Here is a 24,079-nt window from a genome sequence, read left to right on the forward strand (position 1 = left end):
GCCAATCCAAGGTTTACATTTTCAGCTGAACTCTTTGGCAAGTAAACACGATCATTTTGTTTGTTTACAAACTACTGGTCAACGAATGTTTTTTCATCGGAGAAAACCAAATTGGGAGCAAATGGACGGCATTGATATCACAAAACCAGTAAGGAAAAGAAAAAAGTCTGGCGGGGCCGACTATATGATACCCTACACCACTATGCATATTCATTAGAGCTATTTGGTGCACCAATAATAATATCTGATGCCAAGCATCTTTCTTGTGAGGTGCATATTACGAATGTGGGGGACTTAAACAGCCAAACGGATGAAACCTATATATGGGAGCTGTAGCTATTTCTGAACCAATTTTCTCCGAATTCGGTGAACTTGCTACTAAATTGAAATCGGTTAAAGATATATATGGGAGCTATATCCTTATCTGAAGCGATCTCTATAACATTTGACGGAGATATTTTTGAGCAGTATTTGATATCCGGTACCAAACATCATTCTTCTACAGTGCATATTACGGATGTGAGAGTAATACCCCAAATCGGATTAAACATATACATATATGGGAGCTATAGCTATATCTACCAATGTACCAAAATATAGGTAATTTCGACTTATGTTAGCCATTAGGTGCGCAATTTACCCGAAATCGTTTAAAGATATATGGGAGCTATATCTAAATTTGATCCGATTATCACCAATTTCAATAAGGTTCGTCCTTGGGCCAAACAAACATTGTTTGCAAAATTTCATCTCAATCGGATAATAAAAGCGACCTGCATTTGATTCACAAGAATACATGGACAGATGGAAGAATCAAAAATGATTCTATAAAGATCCTCCAAATTAACTATGGGTCTATCTCGCTTTTTACTCCCTGTTACAAACAAATGCACAAAGACATGAGGTGTGCCTGTTTACTTTTCCAGCAACATCTTCTGAGAGAAAATGCGAAAAGTAAACAGACGGTATTCCTGCCGAAGCTTGCAACTAATCAGCTGGTTCGTCAAAACAAACCAATTCGTCCCCCATTCAAAGAAACATCTGATTGGATGTGTTTTTGAAATATATCGGAAAATTTGGAAAAATCGTGGTGAAACGAAGCGGGTATAAAAGGCGAAAGTAGAATATTGCCAACATAGTGTTGCAAAAGGTTTAACCTGAAATGCGGATTTCAAACACTGAAAGAACAGATTTTTATGTCTGAAAAAAGCTGAGAGAATTGAGAAGTCAAACAAAATTTTAATTTTTGTAATTTTTTTTTATTAAGGTTCCCCAAAATCACAAAATTTTTTGGTCTACACTGACTGCCAAGTGGGGATTATTTATGCTAAGTACCCGGATATGATATGAAACCGGACCGTTGAAATTGAAGGTTTTGGTTTTTTGTTAGTGTCTCTGTCCCCGCTTTGAGTGCTTGGTCGCGGTGGTGAAATTAATCGAAACAATTGTGGCGCAGTGATGCCACCATATACTAAAGTCCTAGACTAGGTAATAGTTATCCGTGAAGATATATATGTCTGTTGTAGCGAGAAAGCCAAGGTTTATTCGGAATTATAAAAAAATTATGTCAGTTAACCAGTATAATTATTAAATTTATTAATTATTATAAGCACTCCGGGTTATATGTTGAAAAGCAATATAAAAATCATTGCGATTCTTTGTTGATTTTTTTGGAAGGTGCGTATTTTTCAACACTATGTTGAAGAAGTGTTCAAATTAAAACATTGAATGCAGTGAAAACTAGAATTATAGTGCGAAATGTTCAGTTTTAGACATAATATGTAATAAAACCTGGAATTACAACAGAATATGTTTAAAAATTAACTCGAGGTATAGAAAAATAATTCTCGCACGACGAAAAGTGCGTAATTATTAAGAGGGAGAAGACAGAAACACGTGGACAAGCTTAGTTCCGTGCTGTTCTTTGGTGTGAGTGGACAAAAGTTGTTTATTTGGCACAATTTTTTTTAAACAGAATCAAAAATAAAAATATATGTATCTAGCATTGATAAACATAATTTTTTATCTGTACGGCCATAAAAATCAAAAAAAAATTATGTCACTGCTCGTTCCCAAAATATTATAAAGTGTACAATAACTATAATTCTCATAAATCGAGTTATATGCGTTGATATAAAGGTCTTCAAAGAATTGCAAGTACGCATTCAGATGTCGTATATATTTATTCAAATTCTGCATGGAATTATATTGGTACACATTGTAAAGATTTTGTTGACATACCTTACAACAATTTTATAATTACAATAAGTTAACAACAAGAGTGTATAACAAGTTATACCCTCCAGCACTATAACTACGGGAGCTATATGAAAACGTGGACCTAGATGACCCATTTACCTGCCTACTAGCAAAATAAACATGTGTGCAAAAATTTAGCCTTCTATTTCAATTCGTTCGAAAGATAGCGTGATTACAACAGACAGACAGACCGTCATTGCAAAATTGACTTAGAATTTTACGCTGATCAAGAATATATATACTTTGTAGGGTCTGACATGAGCATTTCGACGAGTTACAAACGGACTGACAAAGTTAATATACCCTCCATAGTATGGTGGAGGATATAAAAAGGTAAAATGTCCACTACTCACAAGTAAACCAGTAAGGAAAGCTCAAAAGTCGGGCGGGGCCGACTATATGATACCCTACACCACTATGCATATTTAGTAGAGCTCTCATAAAAAGGTTTATACAGGGCATTTCAGAGCTCTATGAGATATTTGGTACAAAATCAAATCTCTGAACCGATTTTTACTAAAATTGGTGTACTTGCTTATAGGCTGGTTTCGGTTGAATTTGCCAAAATTCATGCCATTTGGGCTGATATTGGCCATTTGATGCACAATTAACACGAAATCGGATGAAGATATATATGGGAGGCATATCCAAATCGGAACAGATTTTAATAAAATTAAAATCAACTATTTTTGGGCTTTATCTGATATCATTCCTGCGGAGTGCATATTACGAATGTGAGGGACTTAAAGACCAAATCGGATGAAAGATATATATGGGAGCTATAGCTATATCTGAACCGATTTTTACTAAAATTGGTGTACTTGCTTCTAAGCTGGTTTCGGTCGGATTTGCCAAAATTGATGCTATTACGGCCATTTGGTGGTCAATTAACCCGAAATCGGATGAAGATATATATGGGAGCTATATCCAAATCTGAACCGATTTCGATAAAATTTAAAACAGCTATTTCTGTGCTCCATCTAATACCTGGTACCAAATATCACGGTTGTGGAGTGCATAATAGGAATGTGAGGGACTTAAAGATCAAATCGGATAAAACATATATATGGGAGCTATAGCTATATCTGAACCGATTTTCTCCAAATTTGATATACTTGCTTCTAGGCCGAACTCGGTTGGGTGTGCCAAAATTCAGGTAATTTGGACTGATAGTGGACAATTGGTGCACATTTAACCCGAAATCGGATGAAGATATATATGAGAGCTATATCTAAATTTGATCCGATTCTTACCAATTTCAATAGGGTTCGTCCTTGGGCCAAACATACATTGTTTGGAAAATTTCATCTCAATCGGATAATAAATGCGACCTGCATTTTGTTCACAAGAATACATGGACAGACGGACGGACGGACGGACTGACATGCATAAATCGACTCAGAAAGTGATTCTATGAAGGTTCTCAAAAGTAACTATGGGTCTATCTCGTTTCCTTCTCCATGTTACAAACAAATGCACAAAGACATAATACCCTTACCACTATGTGGTGTAGGGTATAAAAACAGACTGTCAATTATTATGGAGAAAGAAAGGCCATAAAATTGTTTCACTGTAGTCCTTCTTTAACACAAGTGCATAATTATTAGCAAAAGAACACTCTCTTGAAGGAAGAAGGTTTGTTTTGGAATGCGACGGAATTAATAATGAGATAATCATTTTAGGTGATAAACAGCTCTTAATGATTTAAACAACGACATCACAACAGATCATTCACAAAGAGTGATAACCATTTCAAGCTCATCCCAAGAACCAAGTGGTGAAAGCTTCTTTATAGCTCTTTCATAAGATAATTTTGGGCATACTTTGGCGGAAGTGCCAAGTGAAGATGAGCTCTTAATGAACTCAACACTTCACTGACCAAAAATCGTCCAGCTTGTGGTTGTTTTAAAGATTTTCAAATACCCTGTAGCAGAATGACTCCGGAAGTGTTGTTGTGAAGTTCGTTGGAAAGCTTATATATAAATTTTCAATGAATTACGTCGGAAAACTTATGCTTATACGACGACTAATTCCACCAGTGAATCTACCGATGCAGTTTTCCCATTCCAATCCGTTTCCTTTTATACAAGAATTAATTGATCTGAAAATTTCTTCGCACGTTCCTCGACTAATTGGCTTCTTGAACAAAATGTATTCATCTGTTTGTCTTTCCCGAATTTAATCATAGTCCTATGATTGTAAATAAATACACATGTGTTTTCTTGTAAATAAATTAATTTAAGAGAATATTTGCAGATAAAATAAGTTGGCCTGGGAGATGTGGCAGGGTGGGTACCGTACCTCGCTACTTACAAATAGTTAATTTTGTGCATTCTAAACTGGAGTTTTTCGAAATTTCGGGGACAAGGATTTTAAGAACGCAGATATAGTATTTGCGACCACTTGTGGTGCGCGATCCATGCTTTGGAAAATACTGGTAAAACTATTAACAAAGTACGAAAATATTACAATTGCACATAATTTACAGCAACAACCAATATAATACAGCCATTGTATACGTACAGTTAAGAACTGTGTTCGAGTATGTGCATATCTTTATACATTTGTTTTCTTTCATCGCATAACTCACCCTATTTTCAAAAATATATTTTTTTCAGATAGTCAACAGTTTTGTACATTTTCATATACATATTTAAAGAGAGGTCGTTTCAAGGTTTCCGTAGTGTAGTGGTTATCACGTGTGCTTCACACGCACAAGGTCCCCGGTTCGAACCCGGGCGGAAACAGCTCTTTTTATTATGAACAAATATTTTCATATTCAAGTTTGATGAAAATGTCATCTTTATTTGATTTTCAATTGATTTTTGTAAAAATAAAATCAGCTGCTGAGTGCCACATGTACGCACGTTTGTACGTTGGACTTTCAAACAACGTGTATGTTTTTGTTGCAAGAACTTATTGTAGTCATGTGTAATACTAGTGTTCAACAATTCATGTTAGCTTCATAAAATATTGAAAAGTTGTTTTTATCTGATGTCTTATTGCTGTAGGCGAATTACATTTCCCCAAGATTGCGCCAACAATAATGAGTGGTGTTAGCTTTTCAAAAGCTTTTTATTTTTTGGGAGCAAAAGCTTATAAACAGTTCGAACGTGTGTCCAACGCTTGCATCATGGGGATGTAGCTCAGATGGTAGAGCGCTCGCTTAGCATGTGAGAGGTACGGGGATCGATGCCCCGCATCTCCAAGTAGCAATTTTTTTGTAGTATTTTAGAAGGTTGATGTTTAGCAATGACTACAGAATGCGAAACAGGTGATATTTTGAATAATAAAATGATTTGCTTGCAAAAAAAAATGTAAACCATGTAGTAAATGTTTTGGGAAAAAATGACCTTTCAATTCTCTTCAAAAAGCAAACAATAGCATAAGCAGGTGGTATTTGTAATTGTTTTCCTATAGTCCCCATATTTCCGTACATTCGGATATTCGGTATTATTTTATCGACCTTTTATAACAGATTTTTTCAAATTTGGTATTTAAAACTAGCAATAGAAAAGCCGCTTTAGCAGCAAAGACTTTACCAACCGATTTCAGTGGCAATATTCATTTCCAACACCTTTAGTTTTTTCCTTAACTCGTGGAGGAGGGTATTAAAAGTTCGGCCCGGACAAACTAAAATACCAGTTTGTTTATATAGATTAAATATACCCAGTGGAAATAAATTGGATATACTTCAAAAAATCTTTATATAGGACTAGCAAGTGCCCGCTACTTCGTTAGCCAAAAATCCACCTCAAAATTTTAGATTCGTTCCAACATTTCGTGTAAGGCCTAATAAGGGCTCAAACTGCACATTTTGTTTAGATTGACAAAATTGTTTTAATCAAAACTGCACACAATGTACTAAAGTTTCAGACTTTCAAGGTTTTTTAAATTGATTTTTCTTTAGTTCGGAAAGAATAATAGGAAAATGTTTACGTTTTAATCCAAATAATCCTTAAAATCTTTCATTTTGAAGTTTGCCGAGGATAATATTAATAAAATCGTTGAACATTCAATTTTTCTGTCCAAAATTATTTTAACGTCTCCATATGTAAACCTTAGGAAGCAACGATGACCCCAACATCAAATTTCAGAGTTTCAATTCTATCTCTTCACCCAATACAAACTATAGTAACATGAAGTACGTATATCCAAAACAATGTACATCTCTCCATCCTAGACACCAACAGTGATTCAAAATTAGTACTATTTAGTATTTTTCGAACAATTATAGTACGCATTTTCAAGACAATTGCCATATCTGAACCTCAGATACCAACAGGGACTTTAATATCAAATTTCAGCTCTATCCCCAGATTCAATACCCAATTTAGTACCACTTTGTACTCTTCATACAATTATAGTACAAATTTTTAGTTCAGGTTACACATGAACATCGACCCCAATATAAAATTTCAAATTCCGCGCACTATCTGTTCACCCAACATCAAATTGTACCAAATATAGTACTATTTACTAGTTTTCGTGCACTTGTTGTACACATGTCCAAAACCACCTCCATATTTCAATTACACTATCTGTTTACATAATACCAAATGGTACCATTTAGAAGTTTAGTATTGTTTTAAAATTTTTCGTAACATTAAAGTACGAATTTTTAATCCTTTAGTACATCCTACACTCCATCAGAGACCTTTTCAGTACGAATTTCCAAAAACCAGCCTTATCACATGACTACGCATCAAGACTGACCCTCGTATGGGGACCCTTTGTATGGGTTCCATACCAAAACGAGAACCTCTTTAGAAAATTTTATACTTTAAGGATTGTCATCAACCAAATCTTCTTAAATACCAAATTTGAAACAGTTTCGTGGGTAAATGTGACTAGGATTATAAAAATACCGAATATCGTTGGGTATCGATATATGTGCGCTATAGGAAAACATGGACCTAAATATTCAATGTTCTGCCACCGAAGCTAGAATCAATTATGAACTATAAATACCAATTTTTAGACAAATCCGCGAAAAAAGATACGACGAAAGTCGTTAAAACACCGAATATCGGGAGGTACCGTTATATGGCGGCTATACCAAAACGTGGATCGATATATCTCATTTTCAATACCAATCATCATACAAACAATACAAATTGTTCTGCCAAATCTTGAAACTCTACGTCAAATAATGTTGGCTGTATAGTGATTTCAACAGACGGACGTAGAATTTAATGCTGATCATGAATATATTTACTTTATGGGGTCTACGACGAATATTTAGGGATGTTACAAACGGAATGTCAAAGTTGATATACCCTCCTTTTCGAGGTGGAGGGAATAATAAGTTAAAAAGCAGTAAGTTCGGCCGGGGGGAACTTTGAATACCCTCCACCATTTGGAATGAATTTGAAGATTTTCAAAAAATAAAAACTCCGAATATAGCCGTTATATTGGGTTCTATACGACGTGGGCCTATACAGGCATTTGTTGTTATAAGCCATTACCATATTCAAATTCGAAACTTGAAATAAACGGTGAATAATGTAGCTCAAATCATCAAAATATCGTATATAGGGAGATACCGTTATATCGGAGCAGTGCGAAGACCTGGACCAGCATAGACAATTTTCTGTCACAGGCTGTCATCCATTACGAACTTCAAATACGACATCGCAAACAATTTCGGTGGGTTTTGTACCTAAACTCGTCAAAATAACGAATATAGGGAGGTACTGATATATGGGGCCTATACGAAGACCTGGACCGGCATAGACAATTTTCTGTCAGACAGACTGTAGTTCCCATTATGAACTTCATATACCAAATTTAAAACAATCCCGGTGAATAATTTCCCTAAGATCGTCAAAATACCGAATATAGGGAGGTACCGTTATATGGGAGCTATATGAAAACGTGGACCTGGAAACGTTGAAAAATTAACATGTGTGCCAAATTTTAGCATTCTATCTCAATTCGTTCAAAAGATAGCGTGACAGACAGACTGATATTGCTAAATCGACTTAGAGTTTTACACTGATCAAGAATATATATACTTTGTTGGGAATGACAAAGTTAATATTGCCTCCATAGTATGGTGGAGGGTATAACAATGTAAGAAGTAGCATTTGTATTGCACAAAATAATAAGAATAGAAAATTATTAATGGCGTCGAATTCATAGACAAAGGTAATACCGAGCCTTCCACTCTAAGCTTAGAACACACAACATGCCTACTACAACATCTGACTACATTAGAACATTTCTTTTCATAGTAATCCAACTAGCAATTTGCCGATTTCTCTAGATGTCTTCTAGAAATTAGATCGATTTTGAAAAAAATTCCGCTTTAAGTGACCACATTCATACAACTTTTATACCGAAATCGAAAGGAATTCGGAATCAGAATCGAAAATTTCAGCAGCGTTCGGACCGATTTCGGAAATTCGGAATAAAATGTATGCTGAGAAATCACAGAATGAGGAACATACCTTAAAGGGCTAAGTACATAAGAAGCTTGAAGTCATGGCTAGGCATATTATAATGGAAAACGACGGCTGGATTTTAGTGCGGCTCTATAATCCCTTTGTGAAATGTCACAAAATATGCCTAGCCATGACTTCAAGCTTCGTATGTACTTAGCCCTTTACGGAGCAATAATAAAGAATCAAAGACGAAGGATTTAGTGCCCACGTTGAATAAAGCTTCACCTTAGTCTAAAAACTATCTTAATAGGAAATTGATTCTACATAAGTCTAGGCAAGCTTTGAAATCGGGAAATCTATATATTATCCTCTTCCGAATAAATGTCATTTATATGATAATGTTATTTCAGTTCATTATGCTACAATTTTTCTCTCGACTTTCTATTGATTTAGTGCAATTTCTGGATATTGTCCGCCGATATTGATATTGCATTTAAAATGAGAAAATAACTCAAATCTATTGAGACGGACAATTAATAATCGTTGAAAACTAAAACTGACAGATAATGCAAAACAAAACAAAACTTGTTGTCGGTCGGACGATCAGTCGCTCGGTCAGATATGTAGTTAAGGCGACAGCTACAAATGTCGACGGCTCCAGTAGCAGCCCAGCACCCAACCGGTGAGTACAACAACTAGCGGCCTAAGTAATTGTCTTCGAAAGATAGATACGCGTGCGCACTCACCATTCGACATCCGACTAAACTGTGTGGCGCCGATCAAGGCGGATTATGATTATGGAAATTCGATATGAATGTCTCACAACAATTCGCATGCGCAGGAAAATGCACAACAAGAAAGAAACAAATAACATTTTTTTTTCGAACATTTTTGTTTTATTGCTTCAATACTTCAAATTTCAAACCAGATTTACAGCGGCCAAGCTCGTCGAGCAATTGCGTTTTGGCAAATGCAAAACCAGGTGGATAAACACCACCACTGCAAAATTAAAAGATAAAAACAAGAATGAGAGAAGGAAATGAACAATTACACAATTATTTTATTTGGATTACTTAGTTGACTTACTTTCCGGGCATTTTCTGGTGTTCCTGTAAAATGACCTTGGCACACATCAACAAACAGGTGCTGGTGATACCATAACAGGGGTCCTTGCCAGAGGCACGCACCGTCACTTCCTTGTTTGGTGATTCAGATTCTGGGGTACCAGTTGTCCAGCCCTTTGCCTTCAGAATGTATATGAATTCATTAACCTTCCGATTCACTTCAGTTGGTCCGTCGTGGGTCATTGTACCGCGTGTGAAGAAATGTGGGTATTTGAACAAAAGTTTGCGCGTACAGCCGCATTGAGCCATCAGGGCAATGGTCAGTAGGAAAAGTGGAAATACTATAGCCAAAAATAGCGATCTGGGAAAGATTTTATTAAAGTTGAAGATTTTTATTCAACAGCAAAGATTCTAAATCGGTTAGATGAGTACTACTTACTTAAATCCGATATACATTTGGAATTGTATGGGCCTTTTATTAACTTGAACATAAAACAATCGCTGTGATCTCTCCACCACCGGTTGATCAGTGATGGGAAAGGGAGCATAGTATTTATTGCTGCCTTCGATTTTATGGGCGTAGGGTCTGTAAGAAAATTAAGATAAATATATAAAACTTAAACAGGTAAAAAAACTGTTCGGCCAGGCCGAACTTTGAATACCCTCCACCATATGGAACGAATTTGGCAATTCTCAAAAACGATAAAATCCGTTAAAAAAATCTGTTAAAATCTTAAAAATACCGAATGTAGCTTTATATAAGGGTCTATACGACGACATGGACATGCACAGACAATTTTCTGTCTTAGGCTGTAGTATCCATTACAAACTTTAAATACAAAGATTGAAACAATTCCGGCAAATAATGTCGCTAAAGTCATCAAAATACCGAATGTCCGGAGGTACCGTTATATGGGGGCTATACGAAGACGTGGACCTGCATAGACAATTTTCTGTTTTAGGCTGTAGTATCAATTACGGACTTTAAATGCCAAATTTGAAACAATTCCGGTGAATAATGTCGCTTGAATCACCAAAATACCGAAAATAGAGAGGTACCATTATATGGGGGCTATAACAAAACGTGGTATATCGAAAGATAGCGTGATTACAACAGATAGACGGACGGACATCACTAAATCGACATATAATTTTATGCTGATCAAGAATATATATACTAAAATGTCTAAAGGTCTAAAATGTATATTTCGAGATGTTACAAACGGAATGACAAACTTAATATACCCTCCATACTATGGTGGAGGGTATAAAAACAACCCAGAGTAATGGTTTATATTTTTAAAAAACTTCCCAAACTTACTTCATCCACAACTTGGGTCTCAATCTTGGCAGTTTCTCCTTATTCAATTTTCTCTCCAACCTCCACATTTCTCGGGCATATTGCATGCTGTAGATGGCACTGTCCCAGGTACCGCTATTAAGAAGAGCTTTCGATGTGGTATCCTGATAGTTCGGCTCGAGAGTACAATACAACTCAACAGAGTTGACAGTTCCTAAAATAGACAAAACGACATGTGTATTTGAGAAAAACAATTTTGTCCGCATTGGATTAGCACAAAGAGGATTTATATTTATTATCTGGCTAAAATACACATATAATACTTTGAGCAAACTCACCGGGAAAATTCTTCTCAGCGTATAGAACACCCAACTCGGCTGGAATACTTTCAAAAGCACAGTTCGACACCACGTAAGATCCACTCGATTGGGCCAAATCCTGATATTTCAATTGCATCGCCGAAATATACTGTGGCTCACCGCTCAGGTCCACATGATGAGTGCCGGCCTCGACGCATGCCTTGACAACAATTTCTCCGTAAAGATAATAGGGCCCGCAACAGTTGAGAACGATCTATAATGCGAACCATTATACAGAAAAAGTAGATAAGTCTTATTTGATAATGAGACTATTTAGTAGGCTAATTTTGGGCCATAAAAACCTATTTCTTTCATCTTTTGTAACAGCCAATTCGGCAGTTTTGTTAAGGATCTGACATGGCTTTTTATATGTTTTGGGTAGTCAGTGAAAAAAAATCGACTAATTGACATTTTGAATTCTTAACATTCTCTCCGATTGGAAGTGGGCTCTATATGACAACAGACGATTAAGAGTGTTGCACAGTGGGTTGAAATAAAAAAAAGTATTCGATTTGGTCCAAACTTGTTATATTTTTGCCAAATTTATGTCCTCCACAAAAAGATGCAATTTTGCAAGCAACAATACAAATTTATTAAAGTATGGAATCAATGTTCGATTTTCATTCAGTGTAGCACAGCTCCGGTGGCGAAACATAGTATATATGGGTTCACGTTTTGGTATAGCCCCCATATAACTCACCGCTCGATATTCGATGTTTTGATGACTTTTGCCACATTTTTCCCCGAATTTGTTTAAAAAATTGTTATTTGTAGTTCATAATGGGTTCTAGTTCCGGTGGCAGAACATTGAATATTTAGGTCCTCGTTCTCCTATAGCGCATATATAACAATACTCCGGTATTTTGATAATCCTAGTCACATTTACCCACGAATTTTCAATTTAACGATGACCCGTCTGTGGAAATCGCTCCAGCTTCCGAAAGAATTGAGGTTGGTGGATAAAATTTTACTCAGATGTGTGTTTGTTCTGCAGGACTTTTGGGCTATAAATATGTCCACGTTTAGGTATAGCCCCCATATGACTGTACCTCCGCATATTCAGTATTTTGATAGTTTTATCGACATTGCTCACCAGAATTGTTTCGAATTTCGTAATATAAGCTCGTAATGGGTGTAGCACCCTGTGTCAGAAAATTGACTATGCATGTCCAGGTCTTCGTATAGCCTCTAAATAACTGTACCTCCCAATGTTCCGTGTTTTTTTGATGATTTTAGCGACATTATTCATCTGAGTTGTTTCAAATTTCGTATTTAGAGTTCGTAAGGGTAACTGCAGAATATGCCAGAAAGTTGGATGTGCAGGTAAAGGTCTTCGTATGGGCCCCATATATCACTAGCTCCCTATATTCGGTATTCCGACTATTTTAGATACAATGTTCACCCAATTTTTTCAAGTTTCGTATTTGAAGTTCATAATAGGTACTACAGCCCGTGACAGAAATTTGTCTATGTAGGTGCAGGTCTTCGTATATCCTCGACATAACGGTACCTCTTTGTATAGATCCCAATATAAAGGTTATATAAATATAAATTTTATAAATATAAAATAATAAATAGTGAATATTTATTATTTTTAAGATTTTAACAGAATATTTAACGGATTTTATTTTTTCGAAAATATCGACATTCGTTCCAAATGGTGGATGGTATTTAAAGTTCGGCTCGGCGGAACTTACTGCTTTTTTTACTTGTTTTTACAATCAACTTTTTCATTTTTAAACCTTTTGATTTGTATTTAAACGCAACAGGTCTGTCTGGTAACTTTCCATGCAGGAATTGTTCAGCAACTTTATGAAAGAGTACCTCTGTTGTCAGTAATATGACAACAGAGGTATATACCATTTGAAACGGCCAAAACGTACCTTACCGAAATAAATTCCAACAACTGATGTGAAAACAATGTCATCTCAATGGGGTAATAAACAGACCGACCGGACAGACCGAATGACGAACATTCATATATCGACTCTGAAAATGATTCTATGGAAATTTTTAAAAAAAAATTTGGAGATTCTTAAAAGGGGCAAAGACATAATATCCTGTACCACAGTATGGCGTAGGATACCAAAAGAGAGAATTTCCAAATTTTCCGAGTCCCGAACTTTCATCCCTTCGCTGTTGTAGTTCGACATTTACATCCTGTGCCCACATAACTCATTACCTGGTAATGACAATAAAGTTATTTGTTTTTACTGGTAGTTTTAACCTTCTGCTAATGCATTCGGCTCAAGCTGCTCTCACATTTTTGCTGGACACTTATTGTCTTTTTTCGACATAATAAATTATTCGGCGAATTATTTCGTTTTTTAATAAGAAATGCTAATCAACTTGTTTTGCTACCTTGTTAACAATATAATTTACGGGATTTTTGATAGATTCAATTTTTCATTTAAATATTTTGGATTCGAAAAATAATATATACATATTACCCATTTTATCTTGAGGACTCAAAAAATATATCATTTTCTAAGGACATGTAAAATCCTTTAAAAGCCATGCTACAGAAATGTTAATAATATTGTCTTACCCTACACATTTTAGCCATTTTCTCAATGGATTTTTCATCTCCAACATCGGCCACAATAACTGGAATTTGACTTAGATCTCGATTCGTACGTTTACTTATTTTTTCCAATACTTCTTTGAGTTTGGTCTGTAAGTAGATAATCAGTTTTTCGAAGATTTAAACTCATTTAATTCCAAATAAACTCAATTCATTTTGCTACATACCTCATTTCTACCCGCAATACCCCTGTTAGCGGGAGAATCAAATTCTAGAACTTGTTTGTTCGTTTGTCAGTTTAATTCTAATTTTATTGAACAAAATGTATTACTTAAGTGCTAGTACACAACAGAAATCTTAGGGGGGTTTAATCTTATGCATCTACTTAAGGCTACAAACACTTGACATTTCTAATTCTATGCATAGGCCTAATGCAACACACAATTGCTGTGATCTATATTTACTCCCCAGCTGAGCGCATGTTTATGGGAGAATATTCTTTATTATCAATGCGTCTCCAGCAGCATGAAGTGTTATCATCCCTTATGCTCTTATCTTTCATGCACACACATTTACAAGTACTCTAGAATGTTGGGTTAAAATTACATAAACATTTTATAGCCTAAATCACTTAACGATCTAATTTATTGCAGCAGTCTTTCATGTTCATAGTTTTATGAACATTTTCCCGGGCGGCAAATAATTTATTTAGACATCCTGGCCTCGGGGAAATTGAATTTCGGTTATGCGTTTTAATTTTTTCTGTCTTCTTATAAATAAAATAATTAGAATTATTATTACTATAATTACTAAAATAAAAGCTACGTGTGATGAGATGTGATGGAACTTCAAGCCTCGCAATTCCACATTTTCTTTCTTTAACTTGTCCACGAATTTCTTTAGCTCGTCAATTTCTTGATGATGATTGATAAGTATATTTCCAAGGGGTTTGATTGATTCTTTTTCGTCCGGACTTACATCCTTCAAAAGAAACGAATGGAATTCTGTGTTTATCTCGTTATGAACTCTATGCACAGCTACCAACGTTACTTTACCGATCCTCGCTGTACAGTCTGCATCCAGCGTGAGAATTCCTTGCTTTGGAAGTTCCATAATCGTCTGTTGTTTGTGAGAGCATTGCAAATGAGCTGTTGTACTTGAAAAGGTTTTAAAAAGCCAATTGCCATTTCGTTTCAATGGCATCCAATAAGGCATTCGTTCCACTTCGTCATAGGCGCAGTTTAGTTTTATGTGCGGTCTCAGAGGAGATAATTCACAATTATTTGTAGTTGCATCTCTCCATGGAAAATTCTCTTCGCACATTATCTCCTTACCCAACGTCTCTTTGCACTCATTCAGCATAGGCTGTGTTAAGAAATGAAAAGAATCCAGCTCAAAATTATATACAATGTACGGGGAATTCACCCGGGCTATCAATATCGTATTTCCTTCTTCAAATGGTATCGGAATTACTTTGTAAAACTGGGATGACTGCCGATTGAACAGCGGTATTTTTATATTAATTACCAGTTGGGACCCCACAAACGATCCGTGGCACGTCATCAAATGTAAGATCTCTTTTAATTCCATTCCTGTACGCTTTCCTGGCAGTACATATTTTTCAGGCAGAGCATCTCGTATTTTTACTATCTCTGCTTGTAATTGTTTGGGTGTTATCAGGACGGGATGAAACTTACCGCTGTTTACATCAATTAATGCATCAACAACTTCTTTTTGGACTTCGTCACATTCTTCCAAAAGCTCATGAATTTGTTTTGCTATTATAAAGAATCGTATGGATTCTCTATACACGAAGTAATTCTCATTCATTGTAGCACTTATGTTCTCAATTTTGCCTTTGATATCCGAAAAGTGCGAATTCACTTCCTCTGTGGTTTTCCTTAAAAGATTTACTGTAGCGTCGACTACAGATGTCTGTTGTTTTGCTAACTTCTTCAAATCCTTTTGGTTGGCTAATAGATTTTTCATATTGCTCTCCATAGCTACTCGATCGTCATCGTCCATTATCCCAAATGCCCAGTGTTGAAACGAACCTACAAATTTCAACGGAGCTCCTCTTTTTTGACGATTGTCTTCTCTGAGGAATAATCGATTGTTGGTCTTTATCTTATTAATCTTGAGTTCCATATTGTTAATCGTGGACCAACACTGCTCCTCAAAAGTTTGAAGTCGTGGGCATAAGCTTTTTGATGTTTTCAGCAATTCGGAAGCCAGGTCTAATGTTTCTAAATATGGTTTCAGCTCAAAGTACACAACCATATTCCATGATGAGGAAACCATGTGAATTTGAGACATGGGATCCAAATATACCGCAGCCGAACTATTCAGTTCATGTACAGATGATGCCTTGGTAGATATTAGTAAAAATAAGTTCAGCATCATTGCCCACGTTATTGGTTGTTTCCTTATTTTTCGCTCACATCTTGTCATATTAGTATGTGTAATTTCCGCCTGTTTTTCCTGTCTGGGCAATTCTTCAGATTCCTCGTCCATATGCTCCAATGGACATAATTTGTTAATTGGCCTCTTTATCACGCCGTCTTGTGTTTTAACTGTCACAATCCTTACAACTCCGTCCTTCCCTGGATGGACTTCTACCACCTTGGCCAGTGGCCATCGCGCCGCGTGCGTTTCTTCGTTTTTCAATATCACCACATTGCCTATTTCCACATTATTATTTTGTTTCTTCCATTTCATTCGGTTTTGTAATGTGGTTAGATACTCCTCTTTCCATCTGCTCCAAAAATGACTTTTAATTCGTTGTAGCAGTTTCCATCTATTAAGACATCCTAAGTTACCTTCATCGATAGTCGCCGGTGATTCTAACATCGGACGGCCAATTAAGAAATGTCCAGGTGTTAAAGTGTCAATATATTCTGTACCGCTTCCAAGTTCATGTAGCGGCCTCGAATTTAATACTGCTTCAATCTGAGATAGCACCGTACTCAACTCCTCGTAAGTCAATTTCGTATCACCAATTATTCTTTTTAGGTGATATTTCATGGACTTCACTGCTGCTTCCCAAATTCCTCCAACGTGAGGAGCTGCCGGCGGAATGAAATGCCAACTTATTTTTTCATTTTCCAAAATGGGAGCTAACTTCGTGTTGTTTTTAACGGCATCCAAAAAGTCTCTGTCAAGCTGCCTTGCTGCCCCTACGAAGTTCGTTCCGTTGTCTGAATATAAGTCGGTTGATTTTCCTCTTCTCGCGAAAAATCGCCTTAGCGCCGCCAGAAATGCTTCCGTTGTAAGTTCGCTGACAGCTTCCAAATGAACCGCCTTAGTTACCATGCATACGAACACCGCTACGTAACCCTTCATAGCCTTCACTCCTCTTGTTTTGGAGCACCGTATTTGTAGCGGACCCGCATAATCAATGCCACAGTGTTGAAAGGGTTGATTTATACTGACACGGTAAGCTGGTAAATTTCCCATCAATTGATTTCGCACTTCACCTCTAAAGCGCGTACATCTTGGACAACACCTAATGCAAAGTTTTATCCTATTTTTAGCTCCAATAATCCAATATTTTCGTCTTAGTATATTTTCCATAAGTCGATTTCCTCCATGCATCGTTTGAATATGACAATTTCGAATGATATTTCCCGCTAATCTTGACTTTTGAATAATTATTGGATGCTTTTGGTTATAGTTCAGCTCTGACAAAGCAAGTCTTCCACCAACCCGCATTATGCCATTTCGATCCAACTGTGGATGTAGTGAAGCTATTTTACTTTGATGATCCACCGTTCCCAATGTCTTCAATTTCCTTAGTTCCACTGGCCATTCTCTTTCTTGATGTAGTTTTATTATCTCCATCTCTGCTTCTTCCAACTCTTTTGCCGTCAAATGCTCATTTACTGCTCGCTTCTTTTTTAGCCCTTTTATAAAACGCAGTAGATAAGCCATTACACGTATCTGTTTCTTAAATGACGAATACTTCATCATACTTTCATATAAGTGGTTTTCAGTCGAAAACTTTACTGTTGTTGCTACTGTTTGATTTATGTTGCTTTTTGGCCAATCTTGTTCATCTTTTTTCAGCCATTCGGGGCCTTCCCACCACAATGTATTGTTTGTCAAAGTCTCCGGTGGGACACCCCTTGAACCCATATCTGCTGGATTCTCCTTTGACTTGACGTAGCCCCATTTCGCTTCGGGTATTCTCTCCAAAATATCCATCACCCTTGTTTTTATGAACTTATCCTTGTTTTTGGAGTTGTGAATCCATGCCAAGGAAATCATGGAATCACTCCAAGCAAAAGTTGGTGTTGCTGACTTCAATACTCCTTTGATCTTCTGTAGTAGTTTAGCCAATAGATGTGTTGCACAAAGTTCCAGCTTTGGAAGCGTCTTCCTATTTTTTACTGGATTTACCTTACTTTTTGCAGCCACTATGGTCACCTGCGAATTTACCTTAAGGTATACGACTGCTGCATAAGCCTTCTCGGAAGCATCTGCAAACCCATGTAACTGTGCAGTTTTGTCTTCCAATATTCCAAACCATCTTGGAATCCTTAAATTTTCTAAAGCAGGCAGACTGTATGTAAACTGCCGCCAATCTCCACTCAATTTCTCCTCCAATGGCACATCCCATTCTATTTGTTGTATCCATAACTGCTGTATAAATAGTTTTGCTGTTACCGTGACTGGCGTCAGCCAACCTAATGGATCGAATATTTGTGCCAGTCTTGACAATGCTATTCGTTTTGTCAACTTGTCTTCTTTTTTAATTTGCATACTAAATGTAAAGCAATCGATCTGTGGATTCCATTGTAATCCCAATGTTTTCAAGCATTCATCTTCTTCTATTCTCAGCACTTCATTTTCTTCATTCAATTTCACCGCACTCAATACTTCAGGAGAGTTTGATATCCATTTTCTTAAATGAAACCCATAATCCTCCAGTTGCAGCGTTATCTTCTTCTGCACCTCCCTGCATTCTTGTTTTGTATTCGCTCCTGTTAAAAGGTCGTCCATGTAGAAATCTTCTTTGATCCTCTGAGCGATTTCTTGATTCTGGCACCTATTTCCAATTTCTATGAGCGATCTTACAGCCAGAAATGGTGCTGATGCAGTGCCATATGTTACCGTAGTAAGTTTATATTGTTGGATAGGCTCCGACGGATTACTCCTCCACAACACATGTTGGTATTCCTGGTCTTCTTTTTCAACTTTAATCTGACGAAACATTTTCTCCACATCAGCTGAGATGACAAACTTCCACGATCTCCACTTTGTTACAATGTCAAATATATCTTTTTGAAGCCTTGGTCCCACGTGAAGTATGTCATTCAGCGACTTCCCATTTGAAGTTGTCGATGAAGCATCAAATACCACTCTAACTTTTGTGGTTAGACTTGTTTCACGTACCACTGCTTGGTGCGGCATATAATACAAAGCCTTCTTACTTGGGTCCACCTTTACCATTTGGCCCATGGATATGAGCTCGTTCATTGTTTTCTCGTACTCTGACTTTAATTCCGCATTATTTTCTAATCTTTTTTCCAAGTTTATAAACCTCGCCATGGCTCTTTTATATGAATCTCCCAAATCTTTTTCTTCAATTAACGGCAAACGCACGACAAATCTTCCTGAATTGTCTCGGCGTGTTGTGTCTTCATATAACTTAAGGCAGTATTCGTCTTCTTCGGTCGTTTTTTCATCTTCTATTTCCTCTATTTCCCAGAACCTCTCAATTGTTGTTGTTGCTGCCGATTTCTTTATGTTCAATCCAGGATTTACTACTACTGTTCCAGATAAAATCCAACCCAACTTCGTATTTTGTCCCACAATTTGCTCATCGTGGCGAACTCCTTCTTCCAATATTTGTGAGTAAAGATCGGCTCCAATGACTAAATCGATTCTTTCCGGGCTGTTGAAATTTGGATCTGCCAAATTTACATTTCTCCATTTATCCACGTCATATTGAAACCTTCTGTCGGGATGTGCTGATGCAAGTGCTGGAAGGACTAGTGCTTCTGCCTTAATCATTATGTTGCTCAAAAATCTGGGTCGTAGTTCCAGTGCAACTTTAGATTTCGCCACGCCAACTAGGGTCTCTCCTAGACCTTGTAACCTCACTTCTGTCTTCTTCCTTGGTAGCTGCAACAGTTGAGCCGCGTCCTCTGATATGGATGTAATTTGTGATCCTTGGTCTATCAGCGCTTTGACTGTTACAAATTCTCCATGCAGTGATTTTATACGAACTTGGGCTGTTGCTAGCAGAACATTTGTTGTTGTATTGGTGGTCATTGCTTTCGTATGTCCTCTTCGCTCTAAATGCATCACTGTGATGTGATTCATTCCACACTTCTGGCATTTAATTTCATTGTAACATTTTTTATCCTTGTTGTGGCTTAAGCATCTGAGGCAGACCTGTGCTGATCTTGCCCAATTGTATCTTTCATTCGAAGATAACGCCGAAAATTTTCTGCACCATGCGATATCATGTCCGCTCATTTTACAGAACTTACATTGTTTTAATTCCGCTACCACTGCTGATTTTTCTTGGAGTTTGTACAGTCCTATGTTATTGTGTTTTCTGCCTACTGAAGCTTCCAAGGCTTGAAACTGCTGCTCCAGGAAGTCCATCACATCCTCAAGTTTTTGGATGTCCTTGGATTTCTTTACATTCTGCTCATAAAGAATAAGCCCATCCTTATCCAGTTTCCGTATAATTATTCGGGCTAAAATGGGATCCGCTTGCTCTAGGGGAATATCCATTGCTTTCAACGCCTGAATACTTTCATTTACATTGTCCAGCAAATTTCTTATGCTTATTGCTGACAGGCTGTTGATGTTTTGATGGTCCAGTATTCTATCTACCAATTTAGTGAATAAAATTCTCCTGTTGCCATATCTTTTTTCCAGTAATTCCCATGCTGCTTCATAATTTGCCTCGGTCACTTGAAGATGTTGCACCAAGCGAAATGCCTCTCCTTTTAGATTTGTCTTGAGGTAGTACAGTTTTTGAACTTTTGATAATTTGGAGTTTTCATCAATCATCTTTTTAAATAAATCGTGAAATGAACTCCACTCTTCCACATGACCACTAAAGGATGGTATTTGAACTCTTTTTAGTTCTACTTCCAGTGACTCCTCTTTAAGACCATCTATCCTTCTTATCATATCCTGCATTTTGCTCTCAAACTTTTCTTCAATTTCTTCAAATTCGAGATCTACCTCTTCCATTCCATGCACCGTTGAGAGCTCGAGATGCAATTTCCTAATTTCATCCATATGCTTCTCCCACGATGACTTCATGTACTCCAAAGCATATTTTGATAGTCCAGCTAAATCGCATTCAACGGCATCGGCGAGTTTGTTTACTTTTTTCCTGAATTGGTAGATGATTGCGCTTACTTTTATATTCGCCTGATTGCCCATTGGTGATGATTCTATATGGGTTTGTCTTTCTTCCTCATTTTCTCTTTTATTCTTCTCGAACATCAACATAAATTGTTGCATTTGTTGTTGCATCTGTTGTTGCATTTCCTCTTGGAAGGCCTTTAACTGTTGATCGAGCATTAGCCCATGCACTTCGGGCTCTGCTTCTTTTATTACCCTTTGCGGTTCTCGCTCGACCTCTTCTTCCAAACTCGCTAGGAGTTCCTTTGCTTTTCCATAGTTCAAGTTGATGAGATCCCAAACATTTTCTTTGAAATAGGGATCAGTGTTTTCGCCATGCACTCTCAGCATTTCGTGGTTCGTAGTGGCTTCCTTCATTTTGCTTTCCAGGGATCGTAGTGTGTCACCCATGGCTGCTTTCCGAACCATGCCTGCTTGCAGTTTTTCCTTAATCCCAATTACTTCTTTAAGGAGTAGGCTTTGGAGCTTATACAAGTTATGTCTCGACGCCATTTTTCCTTGTTTTGTGAAGCAAGTAAAATTTGTAGTTTTAGCTTCTTTTCTTTTAATGCCCCTGTGGCTTTTTTCAAAATTATTCTGTTTTATTTTTTTGCTTTTGTTGCCCCTATGGCTTTTTTTGATTTTTTCTTTGCCCCTATGGCTTTTTTTGTTTTTTCTTTGCCCCTATGGCTTTTTTTTTTGTTTTTTATTTGCCCCTATGGCTTTTTTTTTTGTTTTGCCCCTATGGCTTTTTTTTTTTGTTTTTTATTTGCCCCTATGGCTTTTTTTGTTTTGCCCCTATGGCTTTTTTTTCTGTTTTGTTTTTTTTACAAAAATATAATTCTCTTTTTTTTTTTGAAATATATTTTTGTGGCCGCTGGTTTTTTTTTGTCGAAGGACCAATGTTAGCGGGAGAATCAAATTCTAGAACTTGTTTGTTCGTTTGTCAGTTTAATTCTAATTTTATTGAACAAAATGTATTACTTAAGTGCTAGTACACAACAGAAATCTTAGGGGGGTTTAATCTTATGCATCTACTTAAGGCTACAAACACTTGACATTTCTAATTCTATGCATAGGCCTAATGCAACACACAATTGCTGTGATCTATATTTACTCCCCAGCTGAGCGCATGTTTATGGGAGAATATTCTTTATTATCAATGCGTCTCCAGCAGCATGAAGTGTTATCATCCCTTATGCTCTTATCTTTCATGCACACACATTTACAAGTACTCTAGAATGTTGGGTTAAAATTACATAAACATTTTATAGCCTAAATCACTTAACGATCTAATTTATTGCAGCAGTCTTTCATGTTCATAGTTTTATGAACAACCCCACTTGAAATCTTTCAAAATTTCAATAGCATCTTCCACCACAATTTGTCCCGTATAACCCGTTGCACCGAAAATAATCGCATCTAATTTTTCTCCGCTCATACTACAAACATTGATTGACGTTGTGTTAACAGCTTAAGATTTGGATAGAAACTAAACTGGCTGGAGAGTAATTTTGTGAAAATCTAACAAAGTCCACAAAAATTATTTGCAGCTACATTATTGCATTTCAAACAAAATACCTACAATTAAAAGTAAATATATATGTGCAGTGGTTGCTGAAGTCGACTACAATTATCCCCTACCCAAGAAATCACTTTGGTTATAAAGGCATTTTTATTCGGAAACTAGCAATCATTTATCGGTTTAGCAAGGAAGTTGAAACGAGACTTTAAAGTCGACCACCAAGAACCAGTCATACCAAATTGCCTCAATTCGGTGAGAAAATCTGGTCAAAGCTACATCGGCACAAATAAAATAATCAAATTGCAAATAATTCGGATAGTTGTAGCCTTCAAACTGAGTAATGCTAAACCCATGGTATCTTGAATAGGTAGTGCCGTCACTAATTTTTACAAAAAAATCTAACAGAAGACAGAGAAACAAAAGACAGAGAAAGCTTAAAAAAGAAAAATGTTTCTGGCAACAGTACCGGAGCTTATAATGCTTTTTGGAAACGACCTCCTTTAAGATTTAGCATCTTCCATTTATATTTTTTTATTTCCGTTTTGATTATTTTGAAAAGTTACAAACGGAATAACAATATACCATTCATCTAGTAAATGTATTGTAGTATTCCAATATATTACAAACATTGGGTTAAAGCGTTTTTATAACACACCCCTTGTAGGGTATAATTATCATTCCATAATTATCGAAACTGCGTTCTAAGCTAACCATTTCTCCTTCACTTCTAGTATTTAGTCAAGTTCTAGCCTCAAATACCGGTTTAAACAAAATAAAATTTAATTTATATTTTATATAAAAAATATGCATTCACAATTGTCAGTCGATGCATTCCAACTTTGTGTCTCTAAATTGGGCAATTAAAGAGCTCAGACTGAGCTTTTAACAAACAGAAGCTTTTCGTTAACCTCTAAAATGTTAATAACAACATAGACAGAATTCATGGTCTGAGTGACAATTCATGGTCTGAGTGACAACAATTCATTTCACTCAAATCTACTATTAAATATTTAATTATTTAATATTTATAAGATGGAAACAGTGTTTTGGTGTATTTTTTGAGATTCATTCGAAATAATTGTTTTACTGCTCATTTCATGGTAGAATAAAGAGGGTGAAATAATGCAATCATATATTTACATTTTTTTTCAAAATTATTCATTTGACAACATTTCATTGTTAAAATGTATTTTATAAATCCATTGTTCATACATAAATCAGACATGAGAACCTGTTTCCTATACAGAGAAATCCGACAAGGTAAATTACAGGAAATGCAGAGATGGATATG

General features: G+C 36.4%; 2 protein-coding genes and 2 non-coding genes across 5 annotated transcripts; 2 read left to right on the plus strand and 2 right to left on the minus strand.

Moving 5' to 3' along the window:
• The first annotated feature begins 4,933 nt into the window (after positions 1-4,933).
• Positions 4,934-5,006, plus strand: TRNAV-CAC (transfer RNA valine (anticodon CAC)). Its single transcript has one exon. It is a non-coding gene; the product is annotated as a tRNA-Val (tRNA).
• Positions 5,007-5,394: 388 nt separating this feature from the next.
• Positions 5,395-5,467, plus strand: TRNAA-AGC (transfer RNA alanine (anticodon AGC)). Its single transcript has one exon. It is a non-coding gene; the product is annotated as a tRNA-Ala (tRNA).
• A 4,051-nt stretch (positions 5,468-9,518) lies between these two features.
• On the minus strand, positions 9,519-22,765 carry LOC101891141 (saccharopine dehydrogenase-like oxidoreductase). Its single transcript, XM_059122786.1, has 8 exons — positions 22,600-22,765; positions 14,120-14,137; positions 13,917-14,042; positions 11,348-11,582; positions 11,031-11,223; positions 10,149-10,295; positions 9,732-10,070; positions 9,519-9,644 (listed from the first exon to the last, which is right to left on the minus strand). Exons 1-8 carry the CDS (start codon positions 22,702-22,704, stop codon positions 9,542-9,544), a joined length of 1,266 nt encoding a protein of 421 aa, XP_058978769.1. The 5' UTR covers positions 22,705-22,765; the 3' UTR covers positions 9,519-9,541.
• Positions 14,171-22,032, minus strand: LOC131802449 (uncharacterized). Of its 2 annotated transcripts, none has more exons than XM_059122784.1 (2): positions 14,943-22,031; positions 14,171-14,873 (listed from the first exon to the last, which is right to left on the minus strand). In XM_059122784.1, exons 1-2 carry the CDS (start codon positions 21,774-21,776, stop codon positions 14,601-14,603), a joined length of 7,107 nt encoding a protein of 2,368 aa, XP_058978767.1. In that variant the 5' UTR covers positions 21,777-22,031; the 3' UTR covers positions 14,171-14,600. The 2 variants fall into 2 exon arrangements, with proteins under 2 accessions (XP_058978767.1, XP_058978768.1); XM_059122785.1 differs by having other exon boundaries at positions 14,656-14,873; positions 14,948-22,032.
• Positions 22,766-24,079: the final 1,314 nt, after the last annotated feature.

This window comes from Musca domestica, unplaced genomic scaffold, assembly GCF_030504385.1.
Source record: "Musca domestica strain aabys unplaced genomic scaffold, Musca_domestica.polishedcontigs.V.1.1 21, whole genome shotgun sequence".
NCBI classification, from domain to species: Eukaryota; Metazoa; Arthropoda; class Insecta; order Diptera; family Muscidae; genus Musca; species Musca domestica.

Coding starts and splice junctions, on each gene's coding strand:
- LOC131802449 (XM_059122784.1), bottom strand. CDS start 21,776: ATGGCGTCGAGACATAACTTGTATAAGCTCCAAAGCCTACTCCTTAAA. Junction 14,874..14,942: donor GTACAGCGAGGATCGGTAAA/GTAACGTTGGTA, acceptor TTTCTTTTGAAG/GATGTAAGTCCGGACGAAAA.
- LOC101891141 (XM_059122786.1), bottom strand. CDS start 22,704: ATGAGCGGAGAAAAATTAGATGCGATTATTTTCGGTGCAACGGGTTAT. Junction 11,583..13,916: donor AAATGGCTAAAATGTGTAGG/GTAAGACAATAT, acceptor TTCGCATTATAG/ATCGTTCTCAACTGTTGCGG. Junction 10,071..10,148: donor CAAATGTATATCGGATTTAA/GTAAGTAGTACT, acceptor AATCTTTCCCAG/ATCGCTATTTTTGGCTATAG.